Source organism: Myotis yumanensis, unplaced genomic scaffold (assembly GCF_028538775.1).
Source record: "Myotis yumanensis isolate MYYU_CA2020_CCGP unplaced genomic scaffold, mMyoYum1.0.hap1 SCAF_1, whole genome shotgun sequence".
Classification (NCBI taxonomy): Eukaryota; Metazoa; Chordata; class Mammalia; order Chiroptera; family Vespertilionidae; genus Myotis; species Myotis yumanensis.
Genome location: NW_027223752.1, coordinates 237,907,641 through 237,925,930, shown reverse-complemented (window position 1 = coordinate 237,925,930; position 18,290 = coordinate 237,907,641). Strand labels below are relative to the sequence as shown.

The window sequence follows — 18,290 nt, the reverse complement described above, 5'->3', positions numbered from 1 at the left end:
AGAGAGAGAGAGAAAGGAACACCACTGTGAGAGAGAAACATCTATCGGCTGCCTCCCGTATGTCCCCGCAGAGAATTAAACCCACAACCTACGTATTTGCCGTGACCAGGAATCGAACCTGCAACCTTTTGGGACGATGCTCCAACCAACTGAGCTACCCAGCCAGGGCTCGAGCGACTTCTACAGCCACGCCCTCACACGATGGGCGCGCTCCTCCGGCCCCCAGGGTGGCAAGGTGTGCTGGCTTCATTCGTGCCACCTGCCCCCCGGGGAGTGAGCGTGGGCGGCGTCTGCGCGCTCCCGCTCCTTCTCCAACACTGAAGGCTGCACGGGGAGTGGAGAAATGGGGCTCCCCCCGCCGTTGGTGTTGGTGGGTGGGGAGACTGGCTGGTTTCACATCCTCCGCTCACTGTCCGCACAGGCGGTGGGGGTGCCGGCGGGTTCCCTCCGGGCGCCGCGGGCAGAGGGTCGCGGCTGCGTGTGCCTTTGGAAACATCCCTGGTAGAGAGCGCCCCCAGAATGCTGCCGCTCTGTCATTTCGGACCATTTCGGGGGGATGGCAGCTCACCGCTCTTTGGAAAGTGGCCATTAAAACAAGGCAGTGTGACAGCGAGGCACACACACAGCCGGCGGTGCTGGGATGATCTGTCTCCTGAGACCCTCGCATAGCACACGTTTACCCCAAGGGGTCCTTGCAGGTCACGTGCGGATTTGAGATCCGAACGCCGGCTTCCAGGAGAGGCCTGAACAGGATGCAGGCAGGACCATGCACTTCCCATGGTCCTGTGTGCTGCCAGCCTGATAGGCAGATCCCAGGCAACCAGCGGATCCCGGGCGGCCAGCGGATCCCGGGTGGCCAGCAGATCCTGGGCGGCCAGCGGATCCCAGGCAGCCAGTGACCGCTAGGATGGCTGTGCATTCTCACCGGAGCCTCAGCCTCATGGCGGCCCAAACCCGAGCCTCTGTGCCCACATAGGCCCTCACACTGGGACAGTTCAGGCCGCCACGCCTTTGCCCGGCTCCTGCCCGGGCCGCTCAGTGCTCCTCTGAGAGGTCTCCTTCCTCGGTGCTCCTGCAGCCTCAGATCTCCACGTGGCACCTGACTTAGCGCCTGCGTCCCTGCCCGTCGGGGGCAGTGCCCTCGGCATCCCCGGGCGTGGGTGGGCGGCAGTTCCTGCCCCTGCTCAGCAGAACGTCACCGTGTCCAGGCGCGGAGCCCTTCCTTCTGACAAGGTCACACAAACGTCTCCCGCTTCGTCTCCTCTAAGCAGTGTGGGTCCCAGTCGCTCACACTGACAACAGTCCCTGGGGGCCTGGTCTTTGTTCTTCTATCACTATGTCCCTCTTCCTTCCTCCTTAAAGAACAGGGTCGGGATGCGACACAGGCTTCAGGGGGCTTCTCCCCAATGCGCCCGCTCCCCCGCCCCTGCCGGCTCTCGGGGGCGCCGCCTGTGCCCTGCCTGGTTCAGGGGGCCCTCGCTGCTTCCTGCCTGGCCCTCCCCCCTTGTCATCATCCTTTTGTCTGAGCCCTTCAGTCCTGAGAGCCTCCGAGTTCGTCCTCCCCATCACGGACCCATCTCTCCCGGGGCCATTCTGTTCTCTCGCTCCCGAGATGCCCCCAGCCCGTCTCCAAAATTTCCACCGTCTTATGGGTGTTCTTACTGCCCCCCCCCCCCGCACCCTCCCCCCGCTCCCTCCCACTCCTTCCTTCTCTCAGGAGCTGGCGTCACCGCTTCCCCTCTCCTCACCTTCCTCCTGCCGCCCACACCATGGAGGACAGGGGATGGCTAATCTAGATGAGGTGACGACTACTTAATTGCGCTCCCATCACAGGACGACCGTCCCCGTGTCCTGAGGCGTGTACTCATGACGCGTGGAGCTTGCACACTGTGCTGCGGCCCATCCGACACCCCTGCCCGAGGCGCAGCAGCCCTGCCGGTTAGAGCACCATCACCACTATCACCGTGTAATTGTCTCTCTCGCCGGCTAATTACACGCGGGATTGTTTGTGTCACAGCGTATTCCTATTCCTAATTGCGGTGTCGTTTCGCAAACCAGGACCCAGCCCAGGAGGCGCCCATCATTCTTCTAAATAACAAGAAAGTCAGCCGATGCGAAGTCAGCTTCCGGCCGTCTCAAGGTCACCGCTGCCCGAGAGAAGGCACAGGTCGGGGGTGAGGGAGCCGGGAATGCACACCTCCCACCAGGTTCAGGGCCGCCTCCCGGCCCAGCACGCACGCCCCGCCCCGTGTCAGGACTACCGGCTCTCTGGTCTGTCTGCTGCCCGGACTGTGAGACTCCTGCCGGCAGGATGCTCGGAGGGCCTGATTTTTGTTGGTGGTGCAGAGGGTGCGTGCCGGCGGGGGCTGGAGGACGGCCCCGGAGCTCAGGCCTGAGGGTCCTGTGTATGAAGCATCCTTCCAGCTGGGGAGGGAGGGGGTGCATGTGCTCAGAGAGGCCAGCAGGTAACCCCAAGTTCTCTTCCCTAAGGAATGTCAATCACTTTGTTTCAATTGGGAAGCCAACTCTGTTGTGTTTTTATTTATATAAATATGTTTTTATTGATCTCAGAGAGGAAGGGAGCAGGAGAGAGAGAAACATCAATGATGAGAGAGGATCACTGATCGGCGGCCTCCGGCACGCCCCATATTGGGGTTCGAGCTCGCAAGCCAGGTATGTGCCCTGACGGGATCAAACCGTGACCTCCTGGTTCATAGGTCAATGCCAACCACTGAGTCACGCTAGCCAGACAGCCCTACAGTCTTTGCTTCTCAGGAGGGAGCTCCTGTGGCCACAGACCCTCAGGGCCTATGGAGAAGGGACAGAGGGAGGTGGCGCTGGTTAGGAGCCTTGTGGCCAGTCTTTCTCCCACTGGCAGTGCCCGGACAGTCCCTGCAAGGCCAGAGAGGTGACCGCTCCTGCTCTGAGCATGTGTACGTTTCCCGTGGCTGTGTGTCGAGCCGCCAGGCGCAGTGGCGTCACACGAAGCCAGCTATCTTGCAGTCCTGGAAGCGAAGTCTGACGTAAGCCTCCGGGGCTGACATCCAAGTGGCGACGGCTGGCTCCTTCCGGAAGCTCGGGAGAATCTTTCCAGCTTCCAGGGGCGCCCCACTCCCTGGCCCGTGGCCCCTCCCCCATCTCCACAGTCCCTGCTGGCATTTGCAGTAATAACACTCGCAGGTTCTGGGATTCGCATGTGGACGCCTCTGGGGGCGGGGCGTTACTCAGCCCCCCACAGCGTGGTGGAGGTAACGCAGACATGGGAGGCGGCCCTGGAGCCTTGGCCTCGGCCTCCCAGCCCTGGTCTCTCCACCACGCCCCGTCCCATCAGACAGAGGGACACGCGGCTCAGACACGCGGACCCTGTGTTCTCCCAGGTGGAGGTGGCCCTGAGGTCCCCCTTCTTTAAAGGGCTCCCCGAGGTGGACTCCCCTCGTCAGGGTGAAGCAGATGTTTGCTCGGGGACAGAGCTGCTCGGAGGCGAGGTCTGCAGGCAAACGTCCAGGTGAGCGAGCGGAACGAATAACGGGGTGGACGATGGAGACCTGTGCTGACCCTGAGCTTCCGAGAGAGGCGGCCGGAGGGGCCAAGCCGGGGGCGGGGCTGGGCTCCTGCATCTTAAAGCAGGAGCATTCTCCTGGGTCCTTCCACAGAGACTTTGTAGAGTGTGTGTGTGTGTGTGTGTGAGTGTGTGAGTGTGTGAGTGTGAGTGCGTGTGAGTGTGTGAGTGTGTGTGAGTGTGTGAGTGTGTGAGTGCGTGTGAGTGTGTGAGTGTGAGTGCGTGTGTGTGAGTGTGTGTGAGTGTGTGAGTGTGAGTGCGCGTGTGTGTGAGTGTGTGCATGTGTGTGAGTGCGTGTGTGTGCATGTGAGTGTGTGTGAGAGTATGTGTGTGAGTGTGTGTGAGTGTGTGTGAGTGTGTGTGTGTGAGAGTGTGCATGTGTGTGAGTGTGTGCGCAAGTGTGTGCATGTGTGTGAGTGCGTGTGTGTGCATGTGAGAGTATGTGTGTGAGTGTGTGTGTGTGTGTGTGTGTGTGTGGATGTGTGTGTGTGAGAGTGTGTGTGTAGGTGAGAGAGAGAGACGAGTATTCAAACCAACACGGATCCTTCATGGAGTAAAATGGAAATTCACATGAATTTTTAACTAAAGACATGACACCTGACGGCTGCCCCGTGCCGGGCCAGCTCCCCCGGGCGGCGCCTGCTCTCCCCACATCCTGTTCTCACAGCCAAGTCAGAGCGCTCGGCCAGTGCCCAGGGGGGACTCGCGGGCAGCAGGGAGGCCGGGGCCTGGCCCAGGGTGTCGGGCTGTGCCATGACAACGCAAGGACACCGTGCCCTGGACACCAGGCAGACACTGTGCCGCAGGCGCCAGGGGGGCACGTGTTCTGGGCACCGGGGGGGACACCCTACGCGGGCACCGGGGCCCGGAGCTCTGATCACACGCCGGCGAGACAAAAATAAAAGGGAATTCGCTTTGTGACACGGGTTGCAAAGTGGTCTCTTAAGAAGCTATAGAGTGCTGCTTGGCCTGTAATTGCTGCTTAAGTGGAATCCTAATTGCATTTGCATCTTCCTGCAAAACCTATCCATCACCGGCAACAGGGAGGTGGGCCGCGGGCACGCTGCGCAGGTGACCCGCAAATAGGGGCCCCCCTTCTCCCAGCCCCGACTCGCCGGGGAGGAAGCCTCCCTGTAGGCCGACGTGGGCCCCTCTGCTCTTTCCCCACGAAAACCCAGCAGGAGAGCTCAGTGTCACGGCTCCTCCAGACCCTGAAGGTTCTGGAAGGTTAAAATTGTTTGTCCAGTTCACCCACGCTCCCCGGTGCCCAGCCAGGATGCTGGCACATAGTAGGAGCTTCGCCCCCACTGGAGGGCCACAGATTGGAGGGTCCTCTCTCCCAGCAGCAAGCACGCAGCCTGCGCACAGTAGGGCCTGGCCCACGCTTGCTGAGTGGCTGAGTGCTGGTGTCGAGAGCGACCTTGGAGCCGCTGTGGGCCCGCCCTCTCGCAGATAGTCAGAGCATCAGTGAGCCGCTGGCCGGCCTCCCGCGAGGAAGCACGGGCTCCCGGTTCCCACCCCGAAGTCAGGACCCCCTGACCCCCCCACGGCTGCCCCGCATTGCTGTGGGTCCCCTGGTGGCCAGGGCGTCTCGGGGATTTACCCAAGGGTCTCCTCAGGAGCCAGGTGGGAGGGGCGGCCCTGACCGACACCGTGCCCTCCTCACGGCCAGCAGACGGCCAAGCGGGGAGACACACGCAGACCACAAACATGCAAAGCTCGGCTGAAAAGTCAAAGCCACGTCGAAACCCAGCCAACAGAGAAACCTGAGCCGAGCGGGCGCGTGTCCTGCCTGCGAGGACTCCGTCCAGCCGAGCGCCCCTGCCCTGGCAGTGCCCACCCTCCATGCTGCTTCGTCCAGGGGTGCCTCCCGGGCCGAGAAGACCGAGGCACCGACTGGCACACAGAGCCTTCCCCAAAGGCCCTGCTTGCTGGTCACTTAAAACCCACTCAGTGACATGGATGAAGGCGGAACTGGGTGGGCGGCGCTGGAGAGAGGCGGACAGAGCGGTGGGTGGCCCGGGCCCCAGCAGGACCGGCTGTGTGGGTGGCCAGGGCCCCAGCAGGACCAGCTCTGTGGGTGGCCCGGGCCCCAGCAGGACCGGCTGTGTGGGTGGCCAGGGCCCCAGCAGGACCGGCTGTGTGGGTGGCCAGGGCCCCAGCAGGACCGGCTGTGTGGGTGGCCAGGGCCCCAGCAGGACCGGCTGTGTGGGTGGCCAGAGCCCCAGCAGGACTGGCTCTGTGGGTGGCCAGTGCCCCAGCAGGACCAGCTCTGTGGGTGGCCAGGGCCCCAGCAGGACCAGCTCTGTGGGTGGCCAGGGCCCCAGCAGGACCGGCTGTGTGGGTGGCCAGGGCCCCAGCAGGACCGGCTCTGTGGGTGGCCAGGGCCCCAGCAGGACCGGGTGTGTGGGTGGCCAGGGCCCCAGCAGGACCGGCTGTGTGGGTGGCCAGGGCCCCAGCAGGACCGGCTCTGTGGGTGGCCAGGGTCCCCAGCAGGACTGGGCATGTGGGTGGCCAGGGCCCCGGCAGGACTGGGTGTGTGGGTGGTCAGGGCCCCAGCAGGACCGGCTGTGTGGGTGGCCAGGGCCCCAGCAGGACTGGGCGTGTGGGTGGCCAGGGTCCCCGGCAGGACCGGCCGTGCGGAGTGCCGGCGAGCACCTACCTTCCTCTTGTTGGCGGGGCAGATGAAGAAGCTGTCGATGACGGTGGTGAAGCCAGGCTGGATGGCGAGCTTGGTGTAGGTGGTCCCGAAGTCCGACGACCTGGGGGAACAGGACACAGCCATCAGCGACGGGCCCCTCGGAGCCAGCTGCACCTAGTCCACAGCGTATGCCAAGTGGGCCACGCGCCCGCCCCGTAGCCCCCTCATCCTGGGCAGCAGGAGCCTGGCTCCCTCGGGACGCCGGGCAGTCTCTCTGGCCGGGAGCTGGGACCAGTGTCCGGGCCCACACCCCACACTGCTACTGACTGCCAGGCCTCCCTGGTCACACGCAAGGTTTGGGCACCGGTTTTCCCTCTGAGGCAGCAGAGGGCTGGGATCAGGGGTCCCCGGGGCCCCCACCAGTAGAAAGGCTGCGGTCCCGTGCCTTTACCCAGCACGTCCTGCCTGTTACCCGTCCTCTCGGGGACAGCGCTTGCCCCGACCGCGGTTCCCGGGGGGCCCTCATCATCCCCATTTATCTCCCTCGTTGCTCCCAGGCCACCTGTTCCTCACATCAGTTCAGGCCAGTGAGTCTGGCAGTGAGGGTGTCTGCAGGAAGAGTTATTCCAAGAAGCGAGCCCAGACTGGCGGTTTTGTGTGGTCTGTGCCTCTCCCGTGTGTCGGGGGTTGAGGGGCGCCTGGGATACGCACCCCGCTCTGCAGGACGTGCGGTGATTCTGCCACAGACCCGGGGGGCCAGGGCGTGGGCCAGACGCCCGATGGTAAACGGTCTTGTCTCTCCCCAGGAACAGGGTCAGGGGACCGAGCCCAGTCCTCAGGCGGCTCCTGCCCGGCCCGCACATGGGCGTGGAGACCGGCGGATGGCTGGGCCCGGAGAACGTGCCAGCCAGGATGCTACCTGGTGCCTGACGGGGCTGGAGGGCACAGGCTGGTTTGTGCCCAGGTGGAGGCGAGGCTCTGGAGACGCTGAGCGGCGGGCGTGGAGACACCGGGAGGCAGTGGGACTGGCCTCACACTGTCTGGAAGCACACACAGCACTTCCTGTGAGCGGGTCGGTGCCCCCAAGGGCCCCGCGCTCCCAGGGTGAGGCACCCTGACAGGAAGGTGCCGGCCCCTCGGCCCTCGCCCAGGCCGGCTCTGCAGGCAGGAAGCGCCCTCAGGGAGGAAGGAGTAACAACAGAAGCTACTCCTGAGAGATGCCAAGCTCTGAGGGGCTGCCAGCCCAGCCCAGCCCAGCCGCCACCTCCAGGCGGGCGGAGGGCGGGCGGAAGGAGTGGCTCGGATTCCAGCGGGAGGAGGGGGGGGGCAAGAAGGAACCTTGGCGGGAGGGGTAAGCTACAGAGTCAGAGAGGCCAGGCTCGGCCTCAAAGCCATCTGGGGCCTGGGCCAGGTTAGACCTGGAATGGATCCTTAGGAAAATTCCTGAATTTAATAATCCACAAGCAGCAACATTCCCTTCCTGAAAAGGCCAACCCATCCTCGCTCTTCTTGGAATCGTTTAAAATGATGGAACAATAATATTCAGAAAACAGCTGCACACGAAGAGGGAGAAAAGAGTGCCGCGCATTGGAAATGCACGTTCCCCCCAGTTTATTGCTATTACAAGCCCCCTGCCCCCCAGCCCCCCACCGCTCCCCTCTGCAAACCTAACGTGTTCATTGTTTCCGTTCTTTGGTGCGTCCCGCGGCCGGACCTCCCAGGGTGAGGTCCCAGGCCCCGGCGCCTCTGTGAGCGCTAAGCTTCCGTGTGGCTTTTAAAAAATGTGCTCTTAGAGCCAAGACACTCTGACAACTCAACGTTTTAAAAATGAGAGTCCTTCTTGATTCCTGGGGGGGCCTGGCACCGAAGGGCAACATTTTTATACGCCAGTTCCCCGCGCAGAGCCGCGAGAGCCGCACTGATCTTCCGAGGGGCTGCTGCCGACCCGGGCTGCCGCGCCAGGCGCGCACATGACGTATCGAACAGCTTCAAAGGAGAGAAGATGTGAGGAGACCTTCGAGCCGGGAGCGGGGCGGTCTAGAAGGGAATCCTATTTTTAAATGTCGAGAGGAATACTCCAGGCAAAGTACAAAAACTAAGTAGGAGCTAAGACACCGTGAGCACAGCTCCCAGCCCAGCAAAGACCCCAGGAGCGCTGTAAGTCGTGAAGTCGGGGAAGCTGGTCGATGTGTTTCGATGACAGAACGTTCAGGGTCAAAACCAAGGTTGGTTCAGTGATAAAACTGACTAGGGAAGCCTGTGACCCACAGAGCTCCGTTCCCAGCCGTGTCCTCACAGGCAGCTCTCCCCCAGACACGGCCACAGGCGCTGCCGATGCCCGTGAGCTCTCAGCTCCCAGCCCCACGTGCGAGCGAGACGGCCCTCGAGACCGCCTGGCCTCCACCCACGAATAGGACGCAGGCCCAGAGAGGGCAGCCACGTGTCTGAGGACACACAGCAGCCTGGCGACTGGGGGTGCCTCTGAATGGGGGTGCCTCTGACTGGGGGTGCCTCTGACCCGAGGCCACTGTTTCTATCCAGGCTACTCCACTGGCCTCGGGCAGACAGCGGCAGGACAGATGCTACAATGACCTGCCTCTGACCTGCGCTCCAGGAGACGAAACAGAGCTGAAGCCCTCACCCCTGCAGCACCTGAGGCTTCTTCTAAAGGCGCCAGGTCTGCGGGGAGAACAAACAACCACCAAAAGGCTCGTGTCCACCCTCATGTCTGCGGGGCAGCTGGCAGGCCCGCCTCGAACACCAGCTCCAGCTTGCTGCCTGTGCTCTTGCCCCTGGCACAGGACCCTGAAGCTGCAGGACCAGGCCCACCTCTGTGCCTCCTGCTCCCGGCCTGAGCGGGGCTGAAAGTTTGCTGAAGTCAATGAGTGGTGTCCAAACCATCTCCCTGACAGCAACAGATGACAGGGGACACTCGGAGAGCTGGCTGCCTCCCCTCCCGTCGCGGTCCTCTTGCACGGCCCCAGCCCTCCGCCTCCACCCTCGGCGCCTGTAATAACTTAATGCGCTTCGCTCTCCGGGCCAGGAAACCAAAGGAGGTGGGAGTGGAAAGAACATATTTCTCCAGCTCTTAAGGATCCCATTTGACAGTTAAATAATAACGAGATGCCTTTAAGCGCTTGCAGATGATGCGTTGAGCCATTCCCCGAGAAGCGCGTCGTTTAGCAGGCTCGCGGAATTGATCGCTCCGGCCACAGTCTGAGGGGCCGGGGCGGGGAGAGGAACTGCAGAGCGCTGGCCTGGCCTCATGGAGGTCACAGGGCCTGGGAGCCTCATCCCACGAGCAGGACCTGTGTCTCCCTTGGGCTCCCCAGCACCCTGGCTGTGTGCCAGCCTCCCCATGCCCAGGGCACTAACTAGCCTGACGATGCCAGCAGTGCCTGGCTCCGGCCAGCTCCGAGGCAGGGGTCCTGGCGGGGCTGTGGAGGGAGAATGGGACCCTTGTCCACACGCACTCCTAGAGCCAAGCCCCTGCCAGCGATGCCATCTCAGCGGTGGGGCTCGCCTCTGCCAGCCCTTGGCCAGGAGGCTGTGGCTGGGACCCCACTCATCCTCAGCAAAAACGTTTGTTTTAAAAAATATACATATTTGTATTGCTTTCCGAGAGGAAGAAAGAAGGAGAGAGAGAAGCAGCAATGAGGAGAAAAAATCATTGACTGGCTGCCTCCTGCATGACCCCCACTGGGGATTGAGCCCACAACCCGGGCATGTGCCCTGACCGGGAATCAAACTGTGACCTCCTGGACCTCCTGGTTCCTAGGTGGACACTCAACCACTAAGCTATGCCGGCCGGGCCGAAATGGTTTCTGAAATCACGCAACTTAGGCCTTACCGCACACCCCTTTTCCAATGTGCTCTCCCCACTGGACCCACACAAGGTCCCACTTCAGAGACGAGAACACCCAGGCCCAGAGAGGGAGGTGACCGGCTCAGGCGCCACAGCGGGGAGGTGGGAGGCGGGGCCCAGGTCTGCGGGTCTCCAGCACCTTCCCCTCCGCCCGCGGAGAAGGCCTAACTGTGGTCCCGCAAGCGCCTCCCGACCCGGGACCTGCACCCGGGCTTCCCCCACAGCCTCCATCTCGGCGGCGGCCGGCTGGTCTGTCCCCTGGAGCGGGCTGTGCGAATCCTGGCTTGGGGACCAGAAGTGGCTCAGCCGAGGCCCGTGGCCACCAAGTGGCAGTGCCCGCGGGCAGGCTCTGGGGTTGGAGGGAAGCTCCCACCGCCGGGCTCTGGGCTCACAGAGATGCGGGCCCCCACGCTGCAGTGGGCGCCGGAGGACAGCCGCCTGTGTAGGGGCCGGGTGATGCCTGCCACGGTGTGACGTGGGTGAGGGGGGAGAGAACGGGGCCCAGGTGGTCCTGCCCTTGGAGAGCCGGGGTGCGTATTAACATGGCGGTTCAGATAGAGTCAGAGGGGCTGGGTTCTACGGGGGCCCACTCCAGGGGGTCCATGCTGCAGACCAGGAAGTGGTACCCTGGGCTATTCTGAATTTGCTTTCCCTGGGACACCCAGAGCCCTCTAGGGACCCTCCCATCTGCTTTCCTCAATGGCTGTCCATCCACCCATCCACCCACCCACCCACCCATCCATCCATACACCCATCCACCCATCCACCCATCCACCCATCCACCTACCCACCCATCCACCCACCCATCCACTTATCCACCCATCCACCCATCCAACCACCTACACCCCCATTCATCCAACCACCCATCCATCCACCCACACACCCATCCATCCACCCATCCATCCATCCACCCATCCATCCATCCACCCATCCATCCATCCACCCATCCACCCACCTACCCATACACACATCCATCCACCCACCCACCCATCCACCCACACACCCATCCACCCACACACCCATCCATCCACCCATCCATCCATCCACCCATCCACCCACCTACCCACACACACATCCATCCACCCACCCACCCATCCACCCACACACCCATCCATCCACCCATCCATCCATCCACCCATCCACCCATCCATCCATCCACCCATCCATCCACCCACCCACCCATCCACCCACACACCCATCCATCCACCCATCCATCCATCCACCCATCCACCCACCTACCCACACACACATCCATCCACCCACCCACCCATCCACCCACACACACATCCATCCACCCAACCACCCATCCACCCATCCATTCACCCATCCATCCACCCATCCACTCAACCATCCACCCACTCACCCATCTATCCACCCATCCACCCACCCATCCACCATCTCCCTGTCCTTTGTCGCTCCCTCCCCCCTTCCATCCATCTAACTCCAACACCACACATCACTGGGTGCCTGCTATGTGCCTGGCCCTGGTCTGGGCTTTGAGATGGGGGTGCAGATGGACCTTGGGGAGGCTCTGACCTCAGGAACACGGGAGATGTTTGATGAGTGAGTGGGTGGCCAAGCGAGGTAAGATGCTCTCCCATAACCGCACTGCCTGGACAGTCGCTCACGCCTAATGCTGACGTCATCACTGTGTCTCCCAGATCCCAGGCCCTGATATTGGGCTGGTTCCAGAAAGTGACTCAACTTTGCTCTTTTAGAAACACCGGCGTCCCACTCACGTCGCCCTTCACAGGGAGCCGAGGATGAAGAGGGGGGTGGGTTGGGTGCCCCTGCTGCTGCCCAGGCGGAGGCGTCACGTGCCAACAACACTGGCCCGCTCTCCAGGGCCCGCTGAAGGGGGGCACGCGGTCGCCCCGGCCCAGGGTGACGGCAGCTCTGTTTTCCTCCCGCTTAGGAGATGTTTTCCTGAGGACAGATTCGCAGCTGGACCCAGGCCAGGCCAGCTTGTCTGACTTTTCTGGGGAGCGGCAGACAGCTGGCTGGAATGCGAGACAGAGCACCCGGGAGAGAGGGGCCCGGTTTCCCAGCAACGCGAAGAAATGCTCCCCCTCCCCCAGCCCACCTTGTCGGCCCCTGCCTTGGGCCCCAGCGCCCTTCCCTTCCCTGGCGGCTCAGACCCGCCTCCGAAGAAGTGGTTCCCAGGGCCCCTCCGTCTGCAGCGGCCTGGGGTTCTGCGGGCTGGCATCTCCGCACGTCTCCCCCCTCCGTGCCTCTGTCTCTGAGGGTTTCTCTCTGTCCGTGTCTCTTGGTCTGTCTGTCTGTGTCTCTCTCCACATGTCTCTGACTTCCTGTGTGACCCCTTCTCTCATTCACTCATCCCCTTCACCCTCCCCTTCCCTTTTTCCTAAGATCATCCCAGCAGACGTCCCATGACACAAAGACCCGGGGACCACGTGTGGCCCTCTCTCCTCAGCCACAGGGAAGCAAAGACCTGGTTCTGGGCTGGCCCCTCCTGCTGGGTCACCGGGTTGCAGAGCACCTGGTCCCAGGGAGCTGATACCCCGGTGGGCGGCCAGACAGTAATAAACAGACAAGTGGGTAATGTCCCGTAGCGCTATGCACTGTGAATAAAAGAACAGGAGCGGCGAGTTAGGGGCGCTATTTCAGGCAGACTGGCCCAGGATGCTCTTCCAAGTCAGGTGACATTGGAACAGAGGCTGGAATGCATGGGGGTGGGGGGCGGTGTCAGTCCCTGTAGGTACCCTGCAAAGAGAACAGCACATGCAAAGGCCCTGGGGTAGGACTCCTCACCCAAGCTGCGTTTCCTGGCACATTGCCTGTACAACACCTCCGATTCTCGGGCCCCTCAGATTCCCACGGCAGCCCTGCTGCCAACTTGATGACTGGGTGTCTGGACACGGGGCCTTCCTAGGGGAAGCGGGAAGGAAGACACACACACACACACACACACACACAAGCTGCTGACAGCTGGGGAGGGCAGGGCCACCCATCCTGTCTGGGAGCCTCGGCCCCTTCCATCTGTCCAACCCTCCCGTCATCCCCACACACGGTGGGGCCCCGCGGCCCACGGGAATGGAGGGCCTCTGCACCCACGGCGGTTTCGACCCGGGGCCATGGACAAACTGATCAGAGCGCCGCCTGAACCCGCTCCCCAGGACATCTGCGCACTTTCTCCAAACATCACATCCATGCTAATAAAGCAAATAAACACGGCACTTAAAGATCAGAGGCAGCGCGGTTACAGCCCATTAAATTAAATTCGCCGTCAAGGGTGAAAGAGAAGATAAACCAGGATTACTCCAGTCACGGCAAATTAAAACAAGAACAAGAAAAGAAAGGAGTGTTTTGAGAGAGATGTAATTTCGCGGTCGCCGCCGCCGGCCAGCAGCTGCCTCCCCAGGTTCGAGGTTTGGAAGAGAGACTGTGGAATGAGGGGGCGCGGGGGGGGGGGGGGGGGGGCGGCGCAGGCCTCGCTCCCCAGACACTGGCTCCAGACGCCTGTCCCTGGGCCCCTAGGACAGAGCCCATCAGGGGGGGCAGGCTGAGCCATGTGCACCTCCCCTGTAAAGCCCGAGGCTGGGGGTCACTGGGGGGCGAGGACCGCTGGCTGATCCTGGGCCTCGGGGCTTCACTTGCCCCATCTGGGAACTGGGACCATAGCCGGCCCTCGCTGTGCCGTCCTGGGAGCAGGGCCCAGTGGGCGAGAGAAGTGCTGAGCCGAGTGCCCGAAGCATGGAGGCCAGTCAGGTTGTCATCTCAGGTTCCTCCGGAAGAGGCCCTGGGTGTGAAGTCTGCGGAAGAACACGGCACCTGCTTCAACTGCCCCGCAGGAAAGACCCTGGAGCAGGAACCAGAGGCCCCCCTACGTCATCCCCCCCCACGTCATCCCCCCGCCAAGGCTGAGCTCGGGCCAGAACGCAGGCTGCCCGCCACGCCAGAGGCCGCTCTGCAAGGTGGCTGCCACCCCCCACTGGCCTTGGAGAGCAGTGAGATGACCTAGGCAGGACCAGCGGGGAGGCCTGTGAGGGTTCAAGGCCAGGGGTGGGAGCTGTACTGGCACCAGCCCCCGTCTCGGCCCCAGGCCTGAGGGCAGGTGGTTCTCAGGGTTCCCAGTTGGGGAAGGGGGGCTGGCAGAGGGAGGTCTTTCTCTTCCAGAGCATCAGTACCACCCCGCCCCCCACTAACCAAGAAGCCGTTTACGCCTGGCCCCAGACTGCGGCTCTCGGGGGAATTCCGAAGGAGAATACGGAGATGTGGTGTCCAGCAACCGGGGGCCAGGCCCGTCCGCTCAGGTCAATGCACGCTGCATGGACATCCGCTCTGAGTTCGCCACTGAGGAGCACATGCCGTTTCTACCCGAACCTATAGCTGCATCCACCTCCACCTCCATCTCCAACCCCCTGTACCTGTCCTTGTCCCTGTGTCTCAATCTATACCCACCTCCCTCAGTGCCGGGAGGTGTACCTGTTCCCTTAGCAACTCCACCTCCAGCTGCACCGACCTCCATCTCTACCAGCGGTTCTCAACCTTGGCTGCACATTAGAATCACCTGGGAATCTTTTAAAAATCCTGATTTCTGGGCCTCGTCCTCTGGAAATTCTGTTTCTTTGTTATGGGGTGGGGCCACATTAGTAACAAAGAAACAGAATTTCCGGAGGATGAGGCCCAGGAATCAGGATTTTTAAAAGATTCCCAGGTGATTCTAATGTGCAGCCAAGGTTGAGAACCGCTGATCTCTATCCATGTTTGCACCACCTCCAGCTGCACCGACCTCCATCTCTACCTCCATTTGCATCTCCACCGCTGGCTGCATGCATCTCATCATCATCTATATCCACCACCTCCAGCTCCATCCGTATTTTCATCTCTATCTCATCGCCAGGTGCCTGGGACAGAAGGATCTGTGTGGACTATATTTGAGTCAAGGTCACTGCCAAGTCTGTATTTCTAGGAGATGACACCATTTGTACCAAAAAGCTCTGTGACTCCGTTTCTAAGCAGGTGGTCTCCCCACTTTCTTCCAATAGGCCAGGCGCTCCCAGGGCGGCATGTACACGTGCGGGGTTTCCCCGTGAGTTCAGACTGTCCCTGCTCTACAGTCAGGTGGGGCTTCTGCAGGGAGGACAGGGGTAGGTATCTTCCAGTGTGTTCTTACTGAACCCCCCAGCGGCCCAGACGAGTCGGGGCTCACACCGATGCCGCGGGCTAGGAGCCAGGACGCCCTCACTGGCAGGGCCTCTCTGCTCCGCTGTTTCATTTTAAAACAAGCATTCAGGGGGAATCTGTCCAGTAAACGCACCGAGAGATAAAGCAGTAGCTGGGTTCTTTTAAAAAGTGAACTAGAGCGTTGAAATGGGTCGCATTCCCACGGCTCAGACACCCTGATGGTCTGGCGCGATCCTCCCTCCCTGGACGCCGAGGCTGGTGGCGGGCGGGGGGCGAGCAGCAGGAGCGCGTGGAGTGGAGGCCGGCCCCCGTCTCCCTGGCAGCACTAAGGCCACATCCGTGGACGGGTCACGAGATCTGGCCTTAAAGTCCAGCTTTCCCACTTCTAGCCACGAAGCCTTGGGCAGGTCACCTCCACTCTGTGCGCCTCCTGCGCACTCCTGTCCTCAAGCTGTCTCGGCCAGAGGGAGACAGGCCTGGGAGTGGGCGTCACGGGCAGGGACGAGGTTTTCGTGGGGTCGGGACAAGAGGCGGACACACAGGCTGCCCGGCGGCGGCCCACAGGCAGACCGATCGGGCCCACGGCGATTTTAGCCATTGGGTTCATGCCCCGGACTTCCCATCTCCACTTTCCGATGACTTTCTCTCGCATTCACACCCAGAATCCCTTAGAGAACAGAGATCGCTGCCCAGCTCAGAACCGTCAGCCCTGGGGGCCACCATGACCCCAGGATCCTCTTCCCCGCCAGGGAGCAGTCACTCGCAGACACGGTGCTCGCAGGCATGGTGTGCGAGGCCTGAGGCCAGGCTCCGGCCTCCCAAGGACTCTTTTCCTAGTGAGCCCCCCTGGTTCTAGCCGCACACATCCCTTCCTTGGATGAACACACGGATCCTGAGAGCCAGAGACAGCTCAAGGCCACCGCCTCCCTTCGAAGGGCTACCTGTGAACAGGAGGGCGGCAACCCCAACCACTACGGGCAGCCTCGCCAGGGCGGATCAAGGCCACACTCGGTGTCCCTGGGACAAGTGCCCGTCTCCCGTCCACCGGTGGAGAGCTCAATCCCACTCCGCGGACCGCGCTGGCTGCGGGAGCCCATGGTCCCTCCGATGTAATCACAGCGGAAATGAAGATCCTCAGCCTGCACGTGCACAGTTCACCTGGGAAACTTACCTGTGTCGCTGCGGGGGAGGCCCTCCCCAGTCCAGACGCACTTTCAGAGAGAGAGAGAGAGAGAGAGAGAGAGAGAGAGAGAGAGAGAGAGAGAGAGAGAAAGAGAAAGAGAAAGCCCTACACCTCCAGGTGTCCTCCGTCTCCAGGCAAAGCCAACAGAAAGGTCGGTGATGGACGGGACACCAGGGGCAGAGGAGCCCGCTGCCTTGCCCCGGGTCCAGGGTTGGCCTATTTAGCAGGGAGGGCAGTGCACAAACCACGGTACCACCAGCCATGCGATGCCACTGTCCCTCTTCACCACTCTGACCCTCGGTGTCCTCTTCTGCAGAATGCCCATATCCGCTCACACCATCACTGTTCAGAATAAATTAGGCCACATTCTAACAGTAAGAGCCCCCACTGGGTTTTATTGTGCCGCCCTACTATGTGCAGGTGACTGCACAAACAGCTGAGCAGGCACTGAGGCACAGAGCCGGCCTTGCCTGGAGAGGCGGCCCATGCCTCCCACAGAGCGGGGCTGTGTTCACAGCCAGGGAACAGGATGAGGGCGTGGGCCCCTGGCTCCCCACACGCGCCCAGATCAGCGCGTGCCCCCTCTTCAACACCCCCGCCCCCGGCTCCCTGGAAGCCCCCTCCAGCCACAGCCCTCCCACTCACGCCCACTTCCTCTCTGTGGCTTTGGCCCGTGAATAGTGAAGCCCTGTTATAAATTTAGAAACGTCCTTGCTGCCGGCGGCCTTGCTCTTTATTTTCCTCCCGCTGGTTTGCAAGAAAAACGAACCCCTTGAAAACAGATTTTTCCCCCAATGGATTTCCTGACAAGCAAAGTGAAGTTGCTAATTTCACAGCCTCCGCACAGAGTGGCCCTGGCTCACCGCCCTGAGGGGGGGTCGGTGAGGACAGGGGAGGAGGGCAGCTTTCCAGAAAGTTCTAATTCCTGGGGGCCGGGGTGTGGTGGGAAGGGCGGGGGCTGGGGGCTGGCCCAGGTGGGCAGCCTGGGCAGCCTGGGCCGGCCTCTCACTTCTCCGGGCTTCAGGCCCCTCCTGGGAGCACCAGGAGGAGAGACCTTCTCTGCCGGCCCCTGGGAGGGCTTTGTGACCTGAGGATGCACAGGTGGGCGGTGATGTGGGCACCCAGCGGGCCCCACTGCCCTGTCTCCTCCCTCCCTTCCTGCATGGACTTCACAAAGAACCTTCCGGAACACTCAGGAGAGTTCCAAATTCCTTCCCATCCACACTGCTCTGCGCGACCTCAGAGCTGGCCTGCGCCTATAGGCCCCCGAGCCTGGGCGTGCTCCCTCTGTGTCCGGGACTCAGCCCCCTGCCCTCCTGACACAGCTCTGCCAGGCCCGGCAGGCACCACGGACGCAGGAAAGGGGCGGGCACAGGGCTGACTTCCTGGGCAGCGTGGACCACCAGGGAGGGCGACCAGAACACCACAGAGCTACAGGGACCCAACCCCACCCCTTCGCTGGCCTGTGCTCTCCTCTCCTGCCTTAAGTCTCAGCCATCCCCCCCTTTCAAGGTCAGCTCAAGGTCAGCCTCCTCCAAGAGCTCTTTGCTAGTGACTGGCCCCTCACTGGTTTAGGCCCTGGCCCTTCTCTTGCCCTGGCCGAGGTGTGGCTACACCAGTCCACAGGCTCTGCAGATCCAGGCACTGCTTGTCAGCTTCCTCGCCCCCCTCCCATCTCACACAGCCCCCTCCAGCTCACCAACTGCCACCCACATCAGCTCCAAGATTCTCAAGATCTAGGCTGGCCTCCAGCCTCCCCTCCCGCCCCATCGGGGACTCCTGGAGAGCTGATGTGCAGTGGTCAGCTCAGCTCCTGGCCAGTATGAACAGTGAGTGGGCTAATGAATGAATGAATCGGAAGGGAGGAACCCGTGCGAAGGGCGGGCAAGCCAGC

General features: G+C 62.0%; 1 protein-coding gene across 1 annotated transcript in view; it reads right to left on the bottom strand.

The window, feature by feature from the left end:
- The window catches only part of SORCS2 (sortilin related VPS10 domain containing receptor 2), a 216,281-nt gene that overhangs the window by 64,848 nt on the left and 133,143 nt on the right, over positions 1–18,290 (bottom strand). The window contains 1 exon segment of the mRNA XM_070399733.1: positions 6,222–6,321. Coding sequence (XP_070255834.1) covers positions 6,222–6,321 — 100 coding nt within the window.